The sequence below is a fragment of the Aptenodytes forsteri genome, unplaced genomic scaffold (assembly GCF_000699145.1).
Source record: "Aptenodytes forsteri isolate BGI_AS27 unplaced genomic scaffold, ASM69914v1 Scaffold348, whole genome shotgun sequence".
NCBI classification, from domain to species: domain Eukaryota; kingdom Metazoa; phylum Chordata; class Aves; order Sphenisciformes; family Spheniscidae; genus Aptenodytes; species Aptenodytes forsteri.
Window position 1 is genome coordinate 430,204 of NW_008794169.1, and position 17,274 is coordinate 447,477.

General features: G+C 36.4%; 1 protein-coding gene across 1 annotated transcript in view; it reads left to right on the top strand.

Annotated features, from left to right (window-relative positions):
• Positions 1–17,274, top strand: part of TMEM131 (transmembrane protein 131) — a 79,578-nt gene that overhangs the window by 2,548 nt on the left and 59,756 nt on the right. Inside the window, exons 2-3 of the mRNA XM_009281750.2 lie at positions 3,196–3,236; positions 10,938–11,006. Of these exons, the coding sequence (XP_009280025.1) occupies positions 3,196–3,236; positions 10,938–11,006 (110 nt within the window). The remainder of the gene's footprint in view (positions 1–3,195; positions 3,237–10,937; positions 11,007–17,274) is intronic.

Below are 17,274 nucleotides of genomic sequence, written 5' to 3' on the forward strand. Positions count from 1 at the left end.
TGGGGTGAGAGGCAGAAAAGGCCTTGACTCTGTGTAAGCCCTGCTCAGCAGTAACGAAAACATCCCTGTGTTATCAACACTGTTTCCAGCACAAATCCAAAACACAGCCCCGTACTAGCTGCTATGAAGAAAATTAACTCTATCCCAGCCAAAACCAGTACAGTTGTATAACAATATTTCACAGGAACACTGTCTCAGCAATTTTTGGTTGTCTCCATCCAGTAGGCAGGAAAGTCAGTGGTGTGAATGCACAGCGTGGAAGAATGGAACTGGTGAAACCAGGAGAAGAATGGCTTTAAATGACTGTGCTGTAGTAAAAAAAGAGAGGGATATATGTGTGGTAGGGAGGAACAGCAGATGATTTCAGTTAGTAGAGAAAGCACTTAAAATGGATTTGGGTCATCTTTTGGGTACATCTGCATTAATGATTGTGTTGCATAGATCTTCAGATCCAAAACTTCCTCATCATCGACACTTGGAGCATACCACTTGCCACATGTGTCAGAGATGTGCAGAAAGCTCATAAATACTGAGACTTACTGATCAATTTGTCTGTTAGCCTAGATTAATGGTAGCTGGCTGTGGTGAAGATCAGTGTGCCTCTCAGCTGCAGTCAAATAACTCAGGCTTTTTAGTCCTTAGAAGCAAGCACTAGTCTGTTTCTACTGAGTAGGCTGTGCAGCATCTCTTGCAGAGCCTTCAAATCCAGGTGTAGTCTGATATGCTTTTAGAGAGAATGGGTACATCTGCAAGCTGTAGACAATAGTAACATAGTTTAAAATAAAAAATGGAAAAGAAAATTGGAAAGGCAGATAGTGATTCATGGTTTTCAGATTTATGATAGAAAAGTAGATAATAAGAATAAGCTTATGTAATTATAAGTAGCTGTTTGAAGCTTATTAAAACTATTTTTAAGATACTCAAGCAATATGTATTTTCTGCAGAGCTTATAAAATCATGCTGTTGTGAACTAGAGGAAATCACTGGCTTAATGTTTTGAACAAGTGCTTGTATGAAGTGTTAAACCAGCTTTTGACAGCACAAGTCCTTTCTGGATGGAGAGAAAATATTTTTGGTTGATTCACTTTGATTCCATTTCCTATCTATTTTTTAAGTTGAGAAATTAATGGGTAGCAGTTTAAAATGGGAAGTTTTGCTCTCACCTTTCCAGTCTGAGGAAAAATTAAGGTATGCACGGCAGAGATCTGTTTTTTCTGATTAAATTCTTTAGATTTCGGAGCTAGTCAATTAACTTGTTAGGCAGTACTTCCTGGGAAGTTTTAGATACAAAACATTCCGTATCTTAAGCATTCATCAATTAACTAAAACTGATTTTAAATTTCTGCTTTCTTCATTTTAATTGAATTACTTTTACTATTCTGAAATAATTCACTGCAGGTTGTAAGTACTCATATCTTACTATAGAAAATGGAGGGTGACATCAGAAATTGAGAAGCTGAACTAAAAGCTTTTCAGTATGTGAGTAGTATACATTAGCAAGGAAAACTTAATGGGAAGATTTGCAAGCCAATGTATTTTAATGAAAAATAAGAAATGCCCTGTTTTCCTAATTGCGGTACAAATGTAATACGTAAGTTTAAATGAAAGCTTGCTGAGTTTAAATGAAAACTTGCTGGTTTTTAAATTACAATAAAATTGGCAATACAAAACAACTTACTTTGTACCTTAGCATTCTGTTCAGTGAGGAAAAACCACACTGATCATGCTGTACTGCAAAGCGTAAGTTCATGTGAACCCCTTCCTCCTGCAATGTTCCTTTAGCAAGGCCGTCTGCCCCTCTATTTCAGAGGTTTTAAAACAAAAAAGCTAATTGATGCTCTGCCTACACATTTAAAATTGCAAATAAATCCTCAAGTTACAAACAGATTAGCTTTGTTTTACAATGGTAAATAATACACTTCCACCTTTCTTTAGTTTGATACAAATTGCAGGGTCAATAAACCAAATAATTTCATTTTAAATCTGAAACACTACTTAGATTTACAGTCCAGAATTGATCCTTGGCATGAATCAAACATTAGTGTTTGTGGACTAAATGATTTAATAGAAATAATTATAAAATTCCAAAGAAGTGTCTCCAAAAAGCAAAATAAAATACAGGTTCTTTTAGTAGAGGATTTTTTAAGTAAAGATAACTTTTTAAAAATTATTTTAATAAAAAAATACTTTCATCTTAGGAAAAACAAGGAAAGAAAGTGTGATTTGTAGTTGAAATAGAAATCGGTGAAGTGCCCAGCCAAGGGACTTGATTTTAGTTCTGAAATGAGATATGAAAAATTCGCTTTCCCCTTGCAAACAAATGACATCCTTATACTAGAGGTGAACTATGTCAGGTGAGCCAAGGTGCACCCTAGACTTTATCAGACCTGTAAGCTTTCTTCTGGCTCCCAGATGATAAATATTCATCTTGGCCATGAATTGCCTTTAAGAGAAGGACTGAAATCCTCAATTTGATCCCCAAATCTTATGGGAAGACAGAAGTTTTCAGAGTCAGCTACGTTTTAACTTTAGCTGTATCAGGAGGACATTCCGTTCACAGCCTTCTAAACCAGTTGGGATTTCTTAGACAAGGGTAAACTAGTTGGAATTTCCTAGACAACCTAACTTCCTTGTTTTCAGGTAATTAACCGTAATGTCCAGCAGAGCGGTAGTAAAGGTATGAATAATAGAGGCTGGAAGATCATTAGCAGGGAAGGAGATGAAGTTTCCTAATCAGATGGAGATTATAGCGTTCTTTGTTTTCTAGTTCGTTAAATTACACCAGTGAGATAATTGCTTGACTGTTATTTGTTTTATATGCTTTTCTTTGTAATTTGTTTCTTACGTCTATGCTAGGTTTTTCATTTGCTCCCTACAATGTTACAATTTCCTGGACTTTTTTCCTCCTCTCAATTTTTAAGTTGTTAAGTTGCTGCTTGTCTTATAGTTTGTAGGAGTTCTGCCACTGGAACTGACTGCAGTTCTTGTCCAGGGCCAAACAGTCTTTCGGTAGCAGCTTAATTTCTTTAAGTAATTAATTGGAAAAAACCAATTTGCATTTTCTGCTCCAGATCAGAATTTCTCCTTTTGTCTTTCAAGATCTGATCTACTAACTTGTTACAGTTGCTGGGGTTTTTTCCCCACAGGAAGTATAATGCTGTCAGTGTCTTAAAAAAAATTTTTTTTCTTTTACAGACTGAGACAACTATAGGCCTCAGTTCATATCAACAGAAAAGGTAAGCATGATTTTCTACAAGTTTAATACAGCCATCCTATTGCGAGATTTGTGATACTTTTCATAAGAATAATAAAGTTTTATTGTAAACAAGGTCAAATACAAATCTTGTAGTTTTTCAATTATTTGTCTCATACAGAGGAAATTTAAACTAAAGTATAAAACAACTTTTAATATTGGACAGCTAAGTCACTTCACATATGGAATAAGAAATGGAAGGATTCTTTAATTCACTTTGTAATGTATACCACAGAGTAATTCTGTGTAAATAAAGAGGGGATAAACTGAGACTCTGCTTGTAGATTTTTTTATTTTTTTTTTTTTTTAAATCATTTTACTGAAGTTTTATTGAGAAAGGAGTGGGTTTGTTTACCTGCTTGGATCCTTTTGAAGAAAAACTTTATGATGTTACTTGCGATAGATTCTTCCCCACCCCCTTGTCTGTCTGTCCTGTGTCCCTCCCGAAGACGTAATCTGTAACCGAAGAACTTTGCATGTATAGTATGAGAGGAGGAGAAGTGGCCTCTTTTTTTCTCTGGTCCCTAATTTTTCTCTGGAGACTCCTCAAATATTCCTGTGTATTTAATGAGTACATTGAACAGTAATAATGAAGCCTGTTTCTTACACAATCGCATTCAACAAACTGCTATGTAGAGTATAGCTTATTTTCAGTAAATACAGCTAGATTTTTTTCACGGGCTGTTTCCAGTTCCTTCCCAGGAAGTCTTATAAAAGGACTATTATTTTTTCATTTCAGATGAGTATATGGAAAGTTCTTATTTTACTATGTATTATTTTCAGTAATACAGCTAGATTTTTTTCACGGGCTGTTTCCAGTTCCTTCCCAGGAAGTCTTATAAAAGGACTATTATTTTTTCATTTCAGATGAGTATATGGAAAGTTCTTATTTTACTATGTATATAGTTGCTTAAACATGAGTTTAAGAGCATTCTTTTTGCAACAAGTTTTGAAAAATCTCTGGAAAAAAGCAACGTTTTTCATTTTACACTTAAAAGCTTTGATCCTATTTGTATCACTTGCCACCAGTCTCTGCTGCCTTCTGATTAGATACGGACCTAAATCTTGCAATGTAAATCTCCTGAATTGTATGAAAGTACTGTAGACTTTGGCTTACCTAGTACTAGGTTTCTAAGTATACTTGGAATTCAGGGTTTCAGGGGGAAAGTGAATTTGAAGGTGCTGAAGAATCTTATGAGGATGTGGCAGGTCTTGCACTCCACGTGAAATTAAAACATAAATTCACATTAACTTTATTGTGATAATGCAAAAGAGGAGAGTTAATATTATGTACTGAAATAAGACAGTTACTTCATATTTTGGTCTGAAGCTCGAGGCAATTTGTGTATTATGGTAATGTGAATTTTGTCAAACTTGTATTATACAAACTTCTCATTTGCTTTTTAATTTGAAAAGTTTAGCTTAGTCATTCTGCATAAAACTTGAAAACTTGTGGTGCTGTACTTTCCCTGAATCTGTCTTCTTTCCCCTTCCCCAGCAATGGAGGCTCCTCTCTGCCCTTCAGGACTTCTGCCCATTTATTTCTCATCTATGAAGTCTCTCAAACTTTCCACCTGGTGCTTTTACTAAACTATTTGTTTTCTATTTGTCTGTTACTAATGGATTAAGCAAGCAGAATATGCATTTCACTAAACTGCTCCCATAAATAATCACTTCCAAAGGTGTGTTCAGTACTGGTTTCTCTATTAACCACTTACACATACAATATATACAGCTCCATGTGTGTAACTGTACTGTGATAGGAGAATGAATTACCACATGTAAAGTTACCATGCATTTAGAGTTACTTGAATTTAACTTTCCTGGTTGCTGTAATCATACAAATCATAACATTTCATGATAAAATAGTTTTTTAAAGAACAAATTAAAATGATGCACTTCAAATTATTTTTTTACTAGGTGGTTTCCTCATTTTGCTATCTTAAACTGCTTGTGTGAAGCCCTGTGCTCATTACCCTGTGGACTCAGACTTTGCACAGCAGTAAAAGAATCTCTTAAATTTCATTATTGAACTTCTCTTGTATATTGAAAGATAAATAAGGCGATCCTTAATGCTTCCGGAAGAACACAATCAAAGCAAATAGGTTACAGAGCAGTATAACTAACATTAACTTCCAAAACTTCCATTTCCGTAAGCCAAGTAGCTTAAGCTAAGTGATCATTGTGTTCTTCCCTGTCATGGTTTGTAATATTAAATCAACTGGACTTCTGGTCATTCATAACTCACAAACAACATGAGTGGTTTAAGATGCTAGTACCCCAGTTGTTGTTTACCTGTCCTTCCTGCCAAGAATTTTCTCTCCTGTGACAGAAAGTGAATATGTGTGCCTGTGTCTCAGTTTGCAGCAGTTTGTGGTCCAGTAACTTGTTTTACCCTGCCGGCAATGATGGAATGTACACGGATTGTGAACTGGAGCTGTTGTGCTGTGGGTATTTGTCACATTCTTCCACAAGCTGTTAGGGGATTGCAAAATGGTAGGGATCACAGTGGTGGACAGGAACTTAAACAGCTGTAGCTATGCGCTGCAGTATGTCAGTCAGATTGCAAGTATGAAAACATGAATTTAGGAATGACAATTGAACTTCTGAGAACCATGATTAGTGTATTTTATGTCTTGGGTAGAGTCACACTTTATGGAGGTAGTTTAAATGGAATAGTATCTTGTTTAAATCATTGAGTCTCAGTGGCAGAAACAAGTTGCCTTTATTGGGACCTAGGGATTGTGTGCAATTTTTTTGTCTCCCAGGAAACAACTGAATTTGGTGGTCCTTGAGAATGAGACTGAGGCCATGGATTAGATATGCTTCCAGGATTTTTTATTATAATTTCTCATCTAAGAAGATCGCTTTCTGTGTTTGAAATTTCAGTGTTCTAGAGTGTGTTCTAATACAATACCGGTTTACAGATTTGAAAAATCTCCAGTTTTACCAGGAGAAATAGTCCATTCCACTTCAGAGCGCTGGCCTATTTGGGGTTCAATCACAATGTGATAAAGATCTGCATCGCAAACTCTTCGATGCCATATTACAAAGTAAATACCCAATTTGCTGTCTGTCTGTTTCTCTCTCTCTGTCGTTATTGGTTTCACATGGATCTTTTTCAAGTATTTTTCTAGGTAATTTTTTTTCAATGGCATTGCTGAAAAATCTAGGCTTCTGGTCCACATGCTTAACTTCTCTAGATGACTTGTCTTTCATTGTCCTTATTAGAGATTATAGTATCTCCTTGGTATAGCTTGCAGATATTTCTTCCCTATCTATACAGTTTATTCAGTTCTTTGATCTGCTTTTTAACACTAATTAGAAGGAGGGAAACGAACTAGATGTTTAATTTGTTTTGTTCTTGCCCATGGTCAGGTTGCAGTGCATCTATTCAAGCTTCTCCCTGTTCTTTCCCCACCCTTTCCCCAGACAACCCCCTCTGGAAGTGTTAGCTTTGAAGTTTAAAATCTGATATCATGAGCATGTTTTCCTGATACAGGGTTAATGTTGGTATAACTGAGCCAACCACTAGCTGGGTGTAGTTCATGAAAAACTTTTGTTGCTAGTCTTTTTATTCATCTGTACTCACAGCAGTGGCTACTGCCAGATACCAAAGTGGTCAAATGTTTTGTGGGAGTTCACTTTCTCACTGAGGCTGTGTTTAATACCCATATTTCTGAAATAATTTTAACTATAAAAGTTTAAATACGTTTTCTGATATATGCAGCTCAGCCTTATCTTTAAATATTAACAAGTCATGGATGCGCTCAGGGAAATAGGATTGGTTACTTTTTTAGCCAGAAATGTTCTGTCTTTGAGGTGGCTTTTTCAAGGACGTTCTGGCACAAAAAGTACCTACTGTGAGGTATTTGCCTATTTGTTGTTTTAAAAATTCACATGGTTATTTTTGGACATACTTTCATTTTATTTTGTGGTAAGGGAAATAAAAAAGTAGTGTCTTTCTAAGAGTTTGTGTTGCTAAATAAAATCATGAGATCTCTTGCTATTTGATGGTTTAATGCTGTTGTCTTTATTTCTTGACGATTCATGGCACAGGAGAGGAGATAAAACCCTTAAAACAACTGGTAAAATAATGTGGGAAAAATACATGTAGAGTAATGCTTAGATTTGAATTTTCCACAGTAGCAATTAGAGATGGTACAGATAAAATTCCACAGAGCACAGACCTCCTCCAGAAATCCCAGAACAACTAGAAAGGTAAAGTGAGGATACAGAGAAACAGTTACTGCCCAATTTTGCAGAAATCTTTAAATACTATATTTGACAAGCATTTTCTTCATCTCCAAGTGCAGAGATGTGCACGATTGTTTAAAATTATGAGTGCCTAGTACGCTGTGATAAACAGCAAAACATTATAGAAGTGCTGCAGAATGTCCTTAGATGGAAGAAAATTGTGTCCTAAGCACAGATGGACATCCATATCACCTACAGTCTTTCCAGGCATTGATATTTTGACCATCTTTATAACTGCACCTGTGACTAACCTTGTTGAGACATGAAGTTGCACTTCTGTGAATCGCATCTGGTAGTAGGTTGCTTCTGGGTAGTAGCACTACAGTAGTTATTTTAGTAGTTGAGGTAAATGCCCTCTCACTTGGATGGCAGAGTGGATGGTATGGCGAGGGTAATGATCGTGTCAGGGACTGCATGTAGTTCACTCTCAAGTCTCATTTTTTAAAATCAAAATTCTTGCAGAAGGGAAAAAGTGTGCGACCATCTTAAATCATCGCCAAGAACTAGTCATTCCTGAAACTTCATAGGTTCGGATGACTCCTGGCCAATTCTTGGTCTGCTGGAGCTTGTCGGCAGATGTCAGTAGTCCTCTCTTTCAGATGCATCTTTTCCTTTTCATGTTCTGCTTGACTTTGAAGGTTAGAAAACTTGGGGGGGTATGGAAAGAAAAATGTTTAAATTCTTATATAAGACCAGGAGCCATAGCTCTACATGCATACAATAGTAATTAACTTAAATGTCATTATGCTGTAAAGTTGCCCTACCCATGGGTGTATCCAGCCTTCAGTGAGCAGGTGCCCAGCAGAGCAGACATTATCATCATTTTCTAAGTCTGCTGCAAGTTGACTCATGTTGGGCCTTTCAGTAGGCAAAATTTGGGAATTCCAATATTGCTTGTTCCCATTTGAATCTTATTACAGTTGTTACTTTTATTATAATAGTTGGCATTCATTATGATGTAGCTGCCTTTACCAAACTTCAGCCATTGAAAAATTCTGTGTTGTCTAAATGACTATCGAGGACAATATAGCTATGCAGTCTGAGAAAATGTTGCTTAAACTTTTCATGTACGTGGAGAATTGTGTATGTCCTGGTTGTTTAAGTTAGGTCAAGTTACTCTTGACTGTATTTTCAATGCATTTGAAATAAAGATCTTCATTATCACTTTTGTAAATACTGTAAATACTTCTGATAACTTTTCTATAAAAGGAATTGATATGTCCTTTTACCAATAATTACCAATAAAAAAAGAGGTGCTGGCTGATTGTTCAGAGTTTTGAAATTGGAAGAAACTGACAGAACTATTTTAAAAATCATTATTGAAGAGTGGTAGTTTCAGTTTTGTGTTTTCTTTACAACAGAGGGACAAGAGCTTTTTGTCCTTTTCAGTTTAAAAATGCACTCTAAATGTTTTTTAAAATCGGACCATAAACTTTGAAAAGTGAGATGATCACTTTGAAGACTTATTATCAACTTGTTTTATGCTTTCAAAATATCACTGCTAATGTAATTTTCTAACTTTATTCTCTTATGTTCAGTGCCTCTGTAAACTTCATTTTGTTGAGCACTTGTTCCACGAGGTTTGATTTTTAACCTGAGAAGGTATATCCAAGCTCGCTCTCATTCAACAACTGTAATGAGTCACAGTAGCACTTAATAGCAGCAAGAATTGTAACTTTCTGTAGATTTGAATACAGTTCTTCCTATTAGTGTTTCTTACGCCTTCACTTCTATTGTTTTGTGTGCTATACATACACACGTATACACATACATATATAAGTATACACTAAAGCTGACTACTATGTCTACTCTTGCCCCAATAGTGTTTTATTATGAGGATAAAGCTATTTTTAACGACTAAGCTCTAAATAGTATTGAAGATGCTTTAACATCCAAATTTAGAGAGCTATAAATCGATCAGCATGAATAGATCTCCCTATTACACATGTATTATACTTGAAGTGTGAAGATTCAGTTGTGGAGTACTGGAGTGAGTCATTGAGACACTGTATTTTTATAAAAAAAAGCTGTTGATTTGTTATACTGTTGTCGTTGCCCAGATCTGTGCTATTGGAGAATACAGTTAAGACTTCATACCCTATTCTTTAATTTTTACTCCTGTAAATAGCTTTTTGTTGAAGTGGTTCTGGAGTATGGAAAGACATGTGAATTTGGTCAACAGTTGGTTTTCCTGGAAGTATGCTGGATGGAATTAGATTTATTGAGTTCAAGGCCTCAGTTTTCATAAGGCGAGCCACATGTGCCTGTCCAAGGGCATCTGCCATTTCCTGGCTTCTCCCTCTGTTGAGGCGGAACTGGGTGGTTCTGCTGCCCTGGCTGGGTTTGTGGAGCAGCTTTGCTTACCCAGGACACGTGGCTGCAGCTCTGTCTTTGGGCATCTAGGATTGATACAAAGTCAGAAAACAAGGATCTAAAACAAGAGTGCTATTTTAGTATCAGTAACAAAAGCATTTAAAGAAGAAAGAAAGCCATTGGTCTTGAGCCATTCAGGAGCCATTGATCTTGAGCCATTTTTTAGCCTTTCCTGCTTATTTCTTTTACATAATTGTCTCCCTGTTTTATGTTGTATGAATATGACTTTTACTCAGCCCAAAATAAAGTGTTACTGAATTGCAGAGATGCTTAAGTGTGGTTACAGTCACATCTTTCTGAATAAGAAAACGTTTCAGTCAATGAAACTGTTTTGTATTTTTTCTTGTAACTTAAGTTGTGGGTTATTGATTGTGTTCTATATAACTGTACTGGTAAAATAAGCAGTAGTAGAAAATGTTTCCAGATACTGTTCTCTCTTCGCTGCTGATTTGTTTGAGTGGTATTTAAGTTTTAGTCTTCTTGTAGCATTCTCCTAAAGAGTTCCCAGAGGGCGGTTAGTATAGGCAAAGTTAAGGAATGTTTCTAGAGCAGAGTTGCTGTCTTCTGGAGATTATGGGTTTTTAACAGTATAGACACGGGCTGTTTTCTCCCATGTGGCAGCAGTACCATCAAATGGCTCCAAGATAGTTTATGTACTAGTATGGATGTAGCTAGAGAAACTCATGATGTGTATGTAAATTACTGTTATACATTGAGGAGGATGTTTGGATATTGCTATTAAAGATGATATGAACCTATTTAGCTTACTGTTTCACTTAGCCATCACTATATAGAGGAAAACTAACACTTCAATTATGTCCGTTTCCAAGATATGCATAGTCTTTCTTGGAGACACCACATAATCATGTAAGTGGCTGGTAAAATTATGGTATTCTGAGTGGACAAGTTTGTCAGGCTGTTTCTTCTTTTGAATTAATTGCTCCATTATTAGTATTAATTAACATTTTGCTAAGAAAGGGCAATTTGAGGTGGGAAGAGAGCAAAAATATATCATTTAACAGTACCTTTTACAGCATTTTAATTTTTCTTGCAGTGTATCCCTGTATCGGGGAAATTGCCGACCTCTCCGGTTTGAGCCTCCAATGCTGGATTTCCATGAACAGTAAGTTGAAAGGTCTTTTGATCTGTTTAATTAGACAAATAGAAAAAAAAAAAAACATCTCAAGAGCATTTAAAACTGATGGAGAAGGTTGTATACATAAATGGCATTGATAGATTGTCTGTAAGTGTAGTTGACCTACTTGTTCCAGAGAGCTGGTGTACTCGGTCTTAAACATCATGTAGCGACGTATCAGCTGGCATAGTTTTGGTAGGGTAGGTACTTGCACTTACTTCTTGGGTACATGTGCAGCTGCTCGGCAGAGTGGAGACAGTTTTAAGTCTGGAACTTAATGTACTGAGGTGAGATTACCTTTCTGCTTGTACATAATCCACGTCAGAGAGCATCTACTCTAGCATGTCCATTTTACTATTGCTTTAGCGGCAAAAAAACTTTGTCAGTGGATCTGCAGTTATTAGAACAGTAATGTCGAGTTGTGAAAATACAGCCTCAAGGAGAACAGCCTCCAGGAACCTAGCTCCATGCTCCACCTTGCAGCTGGTTGCTGTTTCAATGCTCAGTGGCTGAATGTAATGGTTTACAGCAAACGTATCTGTGACTTCTCCAAAAGATAAAAGAAAGGGAGGAGGAAGAAAGTCTAACAATTTCAACAATGTACCTGTTTGTAATCAGTTCCTCTGAGAACTACTTCAGTCTTAACTTTTCTTACCAGTAACTGGTTACTATGTATAGGTAGCTACAATCGTTCTGCTTGTTAACAGTCAAAATCAGTTCTGGAGTTGGTGTACATGGATGCAGCCTCTGTTCATGATTGATACTTTGACGCAATGTGAACTGCAGTGAGGACATTTGAAACATATTTTGTTAATAGTTCAACCTGGGAGAAAGAAAACAGCGCAGGTGTGCCTTAGCGCAGTATTGCTTCCCCCATCCTCAGCCAGCACTGCTGCTGGATGAAAGGCTGCTTTATTTACAGATAGGCCACAGATTATTAATAAAAATATAGTACTCCTTGTCTGTAGGAAAGACAATTGTACAGTATGGTGACTACAGAGATGTGCAAGGAAGGTCCTGTGTATTGACATGGTGTATACTTCTGTGTTTCTGAAAGAAGAGAGGCTGTATATTGTTTGCACAGAGTAGTTTTCCAGAAATAACCTTTATACAAAAAACCAAACGTAATGCCACTAAATAGCAAAGCTGTATGAAAATGTCTCATTTTACAGAATTTATTTGTGCTCAGTCTAACAAAATTGTAACTTTTACTTCTGAGTAAAGACATAATAAATCACTCTGTCCCCTCTTATTCCCTCAAAATTTCAGAATCTCTAGCTTGTGATGTTGTGTGTTTTTGTTGGTTTGTTTTTTGTAATGTCAGTAACTGGTCCTAGGTAAGAGGGTATTGAGCTTCTAAACTGAATAGTAAAATACCTAGTGGTAAGCCCTGCTCTACTGCATCTCTGCCATAACAAAATCAGGTTATAGTTAACAAATTATACTGGTAAGTGCAGCACAAACTCAAACTTGTAGAGCAGTTTGCTCTTTGTTAGAGTTACTGTAAACTTACCTATTGATTTGGTTTTAAGTGATTTTTCTCTTAAAATTGTAAAAGTTTTCAGTTCATAGTAATTACAGAATTTGACATTTGAAATGTATTTTATACACCTTTTTCTAATATGAATAAAGTGTTTTGTTGATGGGCTCTGAAATATCTTGCTTTTAAAGGTCCTCTATAGTTTGCATGCTTATCTGAAGAAAACTACATGTGCTTCTTTGCTTTGTGGATTTCCAAAGATGCTTTTGTTTGGTTGGTTGGTTTCTGTTTTTTGTTTTCCTTGGTAAAAATAGATCCCAGACAGTATCATAAATACTTTAAGCTGTTCATTATATTTTGGCTTTTTATGTAAGCTGTTCTTGTCAGAGCTGGAAGCATTGAAGAAATAGTGTAGATCTAGCATACTGTTAAAGTAGTGCAAATCTCTGACTTAAGAAGTACTCTGTACAATAAATGCAGAACTGCACTGGGGGATCGCTGCCTTCTATCAGTTAAAATAGGGAACCTATGTGTTAGATCTTGGTTCATTATGTGTTCTGTTTCTTGTTTTGTGCTTTTGGTTTTTTATTCCTAACAGTATATGATAATTAATATATCTGTTGTAGTTTCAGTCATAATCTCAGGCAGAAATCGTCTTCTGATTTATTAAAAGTTCAGTAAGATGTTAAAAACGGTTTTAGAAAAGGTTTAGATATGGAGCCCCAAAGTTCAGTTTAAAATCTGTACTTAGGCATTTAAATAAAAGTGAACCAACTCTGACAAATGCTGAGTAACTCAACCTTATGGTGGGAACAAACTGCAGGTGCCAAGCACCTTGGAAGTCAAATAATGCAGATTTAAGCTTTTGGCTTTTTTGCCTTTTAAGATAGACAGGGTTTTCACATTCAAATTCTGGCTTTTCTTTCTTTGTTAAGAATGGATTTTAGGAAAGGCATAAAATGTGTATTTAGTTTCTAAATAAGTATTGTACCTAAACGGTGTTTTGTTAATAGGTAGCATGTAGCATTTAGTAGAGCAAGCTTGTTCAAAGTTCATGTTTATGCTGAGCTATCAACATATATCATTCCTAGGCTAAAGTAGGTTGCAATATTTCATTTCAGTTGTAAGCTAGCCCATTCTTCCTGTGACATTTTCGGTCTGCTAAGAGTGTGTGGGTTTAATCAGATGTTTCAAAAACATGCCAACTTGAGCAGGAATAATATTTATTAAAAGTTATTTTGTCTAGGGATCTCAGAAAATCAAAATCAGTATTAAGTTGATAAATAGGTACTGTAGACACACTTCCTGTGTTTCACCTGGCGATGAGATTACAGTGGCCTTATACTTCTGTTTTATAACAGTTGGGGGTTTTTTAATGCTATTTTAATATAAAATAAACACTACCATATTCTACCACTTTGAAGGTAGTCCAGGTAATCTCACATTTATCAAAGGAAATGTATGCTGTGTATTAGGATATGCAAATCTTTAGCTCACTTGAAGAGATCCCAAATGTTCTCTGTATACATTAAGCCTCTGGGAATGGGGTGGAACTGAGACAGGTTCTCCCATATCACTGCTCCAGGGGACTGCTTGGACTAAGTGGAATACTCATTTGGTTATTTAATGTGAAAGCCTCCTGCCTGTGTTTCTGAAGCAACACCAGTCTTCCTCTGGAACAAATTCTGCAACATGTTGGATATCGGAGATTTGAGGCTTTAAAGAAAACAAACAAGCAAAAAAACCTCCACCCAAAACCAACTCCGCAACTAGCTGCCTTTGTTCTTAGCTGCGTTCTGTGCCTTGTAATCTCTCTTTTAATCTGTTACTCTCCCCTGTTGTTAAATGGGAATGGAATAATTGAGGTGTTCTAACATACAAACAGTAACCATTACGTTGTCTTCCATAGCTTTGGGAGTTGGTTGCTCAGAGGCTATTTTGGCAGAACAGTCATTACCTATATGGCTTTCTGTGTTTGAGAGAAGTCTTCATATTAAAGCTCTTGGAGGTGGCCCATCTGGGTGAAGACTGAAGAATACTGTTGCAGGGCAGTTTATATTCAGTTCTTGCACCTGCTTTGTGAGAGAACTTGAATCTTCATAGGTCTTGATACATTGCCTTCATCTGTGTTAATTCAGCTCTGAGTATATCAAAAGTAAAGCTTGTAAGTTCTTAGCAATTAAATTTTTAGTAGAAGTCACTTTTGGTAATGGAGCACTTGGGTATAGAGTATTTTAGGATACTAACACAACATAAGCTAGAACTCCTTACCATCAAAATTTTAAAATGTGGAATTATTTTAAAGATGAAGCTGACATCTTACCCTTGCTTCATAGAAATGATTGGTAATGTATGAAATGACACTTTTAGCAGAAGTAATATTTTAATCCTTGATCAACGTATGCTTTTGTGGTGAATGGAGGTTCTTGCTTCACTCAATGTGAGCAAGGTCCCATTCTCTGGACAAAGTTTCCTCGTTGGTAGGACAGTATTCTGAAAATCTGTCTTTCGGTTTTCTATGGATAAACAATCTCGCTTTGCATTTCCTTTGAAATGTTTTCCTTAGGGGGTTTTTTGTACTGTTTTCGTGTTTCTTGTTTGTGAGCTCTAGTATTTGGCAGGATATTCTATGAAAGCTTGAGCTGGCCTTGAAAGCAATTGCTTGGTAGTGTTCAAATATTTGAGACCTTCTTGTAGGTCTTGAGACCTTATGTTACTTGAAGTAATATAAGAGGATGGGAAGTTTAGCAAATTGGTCTATTTTCTTCAAGAACTCTAATCTCTTTACAGGAAATAGTGGAGAATTTTAGCAATTAGAAAACTAGTGATTTGGATAAATTCTCTTACATTTTGTACAAGTACATTTACAAATGGTGAAGGGACCTGTAAGGTACCTATAATGTGCAGCCAAATGTTTACACAGTACATTTGATACACTCCTAATGTGTGAGAGTTTGAGATCTGTTGGAATTTTTAAAAAATGTTGCAAAATGAAATTTTCATTTCACTTGGAGTTTTTTAAATGTAAGAAACTGTTGACAGTAAATTGACATTTAGTCCAGATCTACCTCTGGTTTTGTTCGCCTATCATGCTAGACTGCAAAATGCTGCCAAAGCAAATAATAGTTTATTACACTCTTAGATTCATTCAAATCACAGTTGGTGACATGATTGGATAAGACTCTACTACTGGTGACTTGTATATGGGGTTTTGCTAACTGTTTGGAAAAGGTATGATTTGTTGTATGGGATCTAAGTTAGATTCCTAACATAAAACGGGGCGTTTGCTCCGTTTAGTATGTTGCATGGACACTAACTTTTTGTCAAGTACAATATAAAAGAACTTTCTTGATTTGTTAAAAGCCAGTGAAATCTGGAAGCTGAGAAACAATTGGTCTATAGGCTAGTACATATAGAAAAACAAAACCTTTCTGTTTTCTTTTGCTTTTCCGCATTAGAGACACATTTGCATTCTCAAACTTACATGCTTCACTTACTCTGACTTCAGTTAAAGAAGCAACTTGCCTGTGTTACTCATCCAGTGATGCATACAAATTCATGTGAAACGGGAAGAATGCTCTAGTCACTAGTTCTCTAGTCTTGTACATCATGCAGGCTTCCTTCACGTAAGGAATTAGCATTTTCTTCAGAGTGGGGTACAAGAGGCATTCCCCTTCAGTCTCTAGAAGTAACCTTGTAAGACCAGCTTGTTGCATTTCATTAAAAGTGGCTGGACACATTACAAGTCAACACCCAAGTTCTTACTGTTGGAGCTCACTCTCTCTGATCTTCTGACTGGAGAACCATCTGCATTGGTTCAGGAAGTTCCCAAGCTGCATATATTTAGAGGCTAGGAGAGTTTCCTGGGCACCTGACTTTCTATGCTTTCCACATTATTACACTTTTGCCTTCTAGGCATCTGCTATTCATTCCTGTCTGACACAGGACGCTGCTTTAACCCATGTGAAACTTTTGATATGCTGTGCGACAGCTGGTCTTACAGTTGTTTCAGCAGTTGCCAAAGATGCTAAAAGAAAAAAATACTTAGGGGAAAACATATTTGTTAAACTCTCAAATTCATGAGGAATTTAACTGAATTGAATGTTGAGTATATTTATCTATATTCCCAGCATTCCAAAATCTAAGTGGAAAGCTTTTGGTTGACTTCAGTTCTCTCTCCAGTTTCATCAGAAAGAGTAAGAGATGGAAGAGGAGGAATGTATCTGCTGAATTTATATCCTTTGCTTTTCAGTAATACATTTGTATCAGTTTCATAAATCAAGCGAGCATTTTACAGAGGTGTTTAAACTATATGCAGTAAGAAAAAATGTAACTACTCCTATAAAAGGGCATTTTCTCAATCCATATTTGCTTCACAATAAGTAGCTAGATATTTTTGCAAGTTAAGTTTGAGCCAATAACTCAAGGACTCGTCTCCCCAACTTTTTGCAGGAGCTGGTTTCCTTTGTTAAAAGAATCTACCTCTTGATCTCTAGAGCAGCAATGAATTCCGTTACAAGGACATGCTTACAGTACAGTGCAGATACTAACTCAGACTTTGGAAAGAGTTGAGTCGCAGCAGTAAAGAACGTGAATGCAGGCTTCTTTACCCATTTGAACAGGCACCTCACCCTTGTTAATGACCGTCTTCTCATCTAGGTTGTGGTATCTGTGACAATGATACGGTCGAGTGTTTATGGGTAAGGATGAGGGGGAAGGCCAACGAGGCAGATATCCTGCTGGGAGTCTGTTATAGACCACCCAACCAGGATGAAG